Source organism: Nelumbo nucifera, chromosome 5 (assembly GCF_055504915.1).
Source record: "Nelumbo nucifera cultivar China Antique chromosome 5, China Antique-T2T, whole genome shotgun sequence".
NCBI lineage: Eukaryota > Viridiplantae > Streptophyta > Magnoliopsida > Proteales > Nelumbonaceae > Nelumbo > Nelumbo nucifera.
In genome coordinates, this window is record NC_142653.1 from 5,324,026 (window position 1) to 5,329,838 (window position 5,813).

General features: G+C 41.4%; 1 protein-coding gene across 1 annotated transcript; it reads left to right on the forward strand.

Annotated features, from left to right (window-relative positions):
* Nucleotides 1–1,365: 1,365 nt before the first annotated feature.
* Nucleotides 1,366–5,535, forward strand: LOC104589124 (ubiquitin-conjugating enzyme E2 2-like). The gene is made up of 6 exons (XM_010247327.3): nucleotides 1,366–1,576; nucleotides 1,699–1,783; nucleotides 1,895–1,987; nucleotides 4,626–4,714; nucleotides 5,052–5,137; nucleotides 5,233–5,535. Exons 1-6 carry the CDS (start codon nucleotides 1,511–1,513, stop codon nucleotides 5,270–5,272), a joined length of 459 nt encoding a protein of 152 aa, XP_010245629.1. The 5' UTR covers nucleotides 1,366–1,510; the 3' UTR covers nucleotides 5,273–5,535.
* Nucleotides 5,536–5,813: the final 278 nt, after the last annotated feature.

Here is a 5,813-nt window from a genome sequence, read left to right on the forward strand (position 1 = left end):
GCGCTTAGAGGCTAGGAGTTGCCCGATGGGATGGCTCCACCAACGTCAGTAGCACTGGATCATGACCTCAAGTCCAATGGCCGGGGCACTCTCCTGGCTCAGACCGGTCCATGGGAGGCGCCGCTTACGTGCTAAAGGGGGACAACCATCATGGAAGGCGACCATGCGCCGATGAGGTGACTTGGCACCGTTGTGAAGGGACTCCTGTATGCCGATGATGACAGGCACCTGTGTGCCCTGATGATAGGCAACCGCTTGGGCCGGAACACACCCGTGCGCTAAGGGCAACGGGATAGCTCAATCAGCTTGGGCAAGGGGCTGGCGAAGTGAAGGGACATGCTTGAGCCAGGCCCGATGCCAAGCCTCCCTTGAGTATCGGTAGCGCAGTGCCGGTCCAACACTGTCCCCATGAGCAAGTGCGCGCCCATGAGGAACCCTGGTAGCCATGCTAGTCGTTAACCAGGGCCGCCCCGCAAGGGGATGAAGGTCTAGGAGTGCCAAGGTTAGGCACCCAAGGAGGTCGACCACCCCTCCTCAAAGAGTACGTTAAGCTTCTGGTGGTCTGCCTGAAGATGACATCAGTTCTCCCAAAAATCTTACAGGCGAAAATGACGGGCATGTCCCTAACGTAAGCCTGCCAAGCGTAGGCAAGGCTAAGCCTGTGCTGAACCGTAACATCATGGCAGTTCGGGACACTCCTCTATCCGAACTCAAGACTTCACTTCGTTCGCCACTCCAACACTTCACCTCCGAGACGCCGAACTGAACAGACGTACCATACCTGACACCGAGGAGGTCCGTATCCAAGGGGTGACGCATCTGACTGACTTGGGATCTGACGCTTGATAACCGCACTTCAACGGTCACCTACCACCGCCACCTGCCACCATCATCACCAGTCGCAGAGACGGCTCCGACAAAAGGGAGCAGTGGCGGTTCTGACCAGCAGAGGGGATGACACCCGAACTGGCAGGAGACCAGAGGTAATCGTACCCGACTTGACAGAAGCTTAGGAGTGAGTGCGCGTGGTGGCTATAAAAGGCCCCCTACCCCCAAGAACAAGGCATGCAAACTTTGCGCTATCTGGTTTTATCTTGCCTTTGAAGGATTCTAACTTGAGCTTCGGAGCCTCCACACCGGGTTCCCCTCAGAGCTTCCTCATCTTCTCCGTTTCAGGTTCCCCGCAATTCCGTTCAGAAGCAAGGTCATTGACAACTAAGACCGGCCGGATTGCGCACCATCACAACTGTTACACACCGGTTGGAATTTGGAAGTACACAACAAGTGTAGCGTAACAAGTGTAGTAGATCCCCAATCTGATCCTTCCTTATTTGTTTTGTTTTTTTTTTTTTTGCCGGGAAGCATCACAGATTCCCGAAATTTCGTCCTTATCTTTCCTCCAAAAAGGAAAAAAAAAAAAGAAAATTTCGGAGCTGATATAAACCGACCCGTTTTCTCTTCTTATTTCTGATTTGAGTAGAATTCTTTCTTCGTTTCTTTAGCTTCTATCATGGCGTCGTCGGCACAGCTTCGTCTCATGTCTGATCTTAAAGCCATTGTAAATGAACCCCCGGAAGTAAGATATTTAAGGGTTTTGATTGAATTTGAGTTTTTTTCCCATACAAGTGTGAAGATTAGAATTGTTTCATTTATTTTTTATATCATGATCATGCTCATCTTCTTCTTTGCCTAAATCAGGGGTGCAGCGCGAGTCCGTTGTCCGACGAGAATCTGTTCGTGTGGAGTGCGACCATCTTTGGTCCCGATGAAACCCCTTGGGAAGGTGAGATCGGCTTATTTTAAATGGGATCAGAAAGAAGACTGGTTTTACTTCTTCTTGCTTTGCTTTATTTATTTTTTTAATTATCCTGCTTATCGTCGATGAGGAATTCAGGTGGTGTTTTCGGTTTGCGATTGATTTTCGGTGATAACTATCCGGAGAAACCCCCTCGCGTTCGCTTCACCTCCGAGATGTTCCATCCCAATGGTTAGTATCATTTTCCTCTTCGCATGTATGTTGATGGGCCTACGAATTGATGATTTCTTTTTCAATTCCAATTGATCTGTGTTACATTTACGTGTGCTTAAGGCTTAATTGGTGAATTGAGTGTTTGATGATATAACTTCCCAACATATTTTTCTTCTCATATTATATAACTTCGACTGATCTTCCATTTATCGAAATCACATTTCTCAATAATCGCCCAACCAGCTAGTTATAGATTACAAAGATGGTCAGAATTCGATATTATGGAGTGTTTGGAAGGAAAGAATTGCAAGAATTTTGATACTAAGAAGCAGGCTGTTAGCTGTAGCCAAGTTAATAGATTTGGCGACCATTAGGGTAATACGAGTCCCCTACAGAGTCAGGTCGCGTATAAACTTTGATCGCTGCACTGTAAGCAACTTTGAAGTTTTGTATATAGGGGCGGCTCTTAGACAGGTCAAAGTGCGCATCCTTAGGTTCTGTGGATTTATTCATGCTCAATTGTAGAGGGGAACTCGATAAGGATCTAGCTCTTAGCTTTACTGCAGGGGTTAATGATTTGGGTTTCTTTAGACTTGGATCAGCTAATAGTTGAAATTGACTCTTAGGTGGTATGGTAATGGACTGGATGACTTTCATTACTGAAGGCCTGCGGATGCATCTACAATTCTATATCATATCAGGGAAGCAAGATTTTTGGTGTCTAGGTTGGACTGCTCATTTAGTTGGGTTCCAGGTTCCGCATAGACTAGCTAGAGAGGGAGTGGAAGGGAGAGTTCATATTGTTTTCTTTTTCTTTTTTCATTTTGGGGAGGGGTATTAGGGGCGAGAAAATTCATATTCTGTCACGATGCTATATTTTTTAATTTGCATGGGGGACAGTTGTGGTCTAATCTGATTCTCCTCAGCTGCGGTGGTTGTAATATTATTCTCTTGTGCTATTTTATTCGTATTCAATAAAGTCTCCTTTGATTGTGCAACCGGCCAGAAAGGGAAAAGTGATCAGGGATTGGTGAATCTATATTACTTTGGTATTGTCCTTGAATATTGGCTTTGAGGCAATATATTCATAGGCTGGGGATAGTTACAAACTTAAAATGAATGTTCAATTATCTTATCTTTTGTCAATTTCTTTAACACATTGATTTTTTGAGGCCATTTCCATGTTTGTTTTCTGGATGATTACTTATTTGCTTTTTAGGCCTTTACCAATTGTACCGAGATAATTTGAGAAGACTTCTGGTTTTTGCAGTCAATGAAGTTTAGGTTGTTGGTGTTTTGGAGTTTCAGGTTAAAGTACTGAATGTATTTCTGTATTAATCTTTATAAAGAATGAAAATTAAGAATGCCAAGACTGGAGACTCTATCCAGGAAAGTATAAAGTTTAACTTTTAGCATTCTAAAACTCAAAGGTACAACAACGATATAATTCATCAAGAGTCTGATAACATCGTTTTTTGGAAGAGAGTGGAAAGCACAGTGATTCTTGGCCTTCTGATGTAGAAGTCTGCTTAATCTATTTTTTCTACTTATCCTTAAGGAGAAGTGGTTCTCCATTAAATATTTTTCTTGTTTCAAACCTATTTAACTGAATTTCTGCATAAACCAGATTATTCTTTGATATCTATCCAATTTTATGTGAAAATCAATTCATTCAATTGGGAGGATTAATCTGAAGAATCCTGAACATTTGAATACTCTCAAGTGAATATCTTATTTTCTGTTATCTGCTTGACTGAAGTATTTGACTGGAGGAACTCTTTCAAAATTCCAATGCCAGGTGCTTTACTGAACAGGGCTACCCAGTACTAGATTTTGAATATCATTTTCTCAGGAAAAGGAGAAAAAAAAAGATGTGAAAATTTAGTAATGACCTGAATTGAACTTTGAAAGCTATGATGTTTTTTATGTCTCTAAGATAAACCGATAGTTTGCCGCATTCTTACAATGTTTCCTGGCTGAAAACTAGAGTATGTTTGGTGCTAGCAAACCAATAGTTTGCTCCTGCCTTCACTTGCTCGTGGGGAAAGTGTTGGTTAGAATTTTGCACAAAAACTAGAGTATGTTTGGTTATAGTTTTGCATAAAAATTGGAGGAAGCAGGCGTCCTAGCAAAGGAGAAAACTAGATTATGTTTGGTGCTAGGTTTTTCTGTGATTGATGCAATGATAGATTGCTGATGCCCTTACAACCATTTCTTTTCTTGTAACTTTTCAGGTCGTATGGTGCAATATTCATGATTCATGAATCACTTTTTTTATATGTTTTTTAGGTTGCGCATGTCTCTAGTGCTTAGCAGGATGAGAGAGTAAGATCATTGTAGAAGGAAGTGACCCAACACTTCAGAATAAAATTAAGTTAGGGGACAGATACAACATCCTAAGCTGACATGTTTAATACTACTAGTACTGTAAATATAAATGGTTCACCAGCAAGAGTATATTAGCAACTCTGTCAAAGCACAAGAAAGAAAAGGATGGCATGGTTGGTCTTTATTTTAATATCCATGACCATCCAACTGCAGTACTTTGAAAATGTATAACATATTTGATGCTTCGCTCGTGTTGTGATTGTTTTTCCCCCTCTATGTTCTAATATAGATTTTGCCGTCTTTGTTTATTCTTGTTATGATTCTCCAGTTTATCACGATGGCACACTGTGCATGGACATCATTCAAGATGCCTGGTCACCTTGTCACAATGTTTCTACAATTTTGACGTCAATTCAGGTATGTTACATGTATGGGTGTGCCAACTTCTATATTACATGTCCATACTTGCCATTGGCAGTCACTTACAAGCATGGTTCAAAGTATCGGGACGTATCGTATCGTATCTTTTGAAAAAGATACAGTCCGAAACGCCTGTTTCCAGGTGTTTTGGACCCCCAATTTTTTTTAATAATAAAAAGCATGCTAAAGCTTCCCAAATAACCAAAATTTGAAAAAAAAAACTAAAAAAAGTAGAGTTTCGGCCGTTTCTAAGTACCGATACGATACAATCGATACTTTGAACCTTGCGTACAAGCACAATCTCACACATAATACACATAACCCTTTTTTTCAGTCACTTCTTACCGATCCAAATCCAGCAAGTCCTGCAAATCCTGAGGCTGCTCAGCTGTATCAACATGATGTTCAGGCTTATAACAGGTCTGCAATCTAATCTCAACAAATCGCCATTTCTGTTGTGTTGATTAACATTAACTATGGCAACATTTATCCATTCCATCGTTGTATTCTTACAGGAGAGTTCGCCGATGTGCTCGAAAATCCATTGAATCTTGACCGTTGGCAAGTGCCAATTCCTTCATTCTTAGTGATTAATTATCTTGTTGGATTGGGAAAGAAAGCTTTCCTTGACCTACCTGTTTCACTGTTTGTGTCAAAGTGTCTCTCGCATCTTCTGTTTCCACGTCATTATTGTTTACTGATTTCTTGGTCTCAGTTATGCGTCATGTACATGGAATACGTTTTGAGGGATTTTGGAAGAACTGCATCCGACTCTATACTAATTAATACAAACATCCAAATTTGGATAAGAATTTGAATTTTCTTCTTTTTCACTTTTTTTTTCAAGCTTAAATTAAATTCAAGTAAGGCTTAGGCCAACTATCTGGCTTAGGAGGGTGGGTTACGGGTAATGTCGCGGCCCAAATGCTCTCTCAAATGGGCACTTAAACAATGAGAAAATGGTAATTTGGGTGTTATAGAATTTTAGTTTTTGTCGTTGACGGAGGTGGGGCGGTTTACGAAGAATAACCATCTCAACTCTCAATGGCCCGATACCGAACCCAAGGCCTATGTAATTAAAATTGATCAGATCGAG

Excerpts from the sequence above, each read along its gene's own strand:
- LOC104589124 (XM_010247327.3), top strand. The coding sequence starts at position 1,511 with ATGGCGTCGTCGGCACAGCTTCGTCTCATGTCTGATCTTAAAGCCATT. Across the intron at positions 1,988-4,625 it reads CGAGATGTTCCATCCCAATG|TTTATCACGATGGCACACTG; the intron begins GTTAGTATCATT and ends ATGATTCTCCAG. Across the intron at positions 4,715-5,051 it reads CAATTTTGACGTCAATTCAG|TCACTTCTTACCGATCCAAA; the intron begins GTATGTTACATG and ends CCTTTTTTTCAG.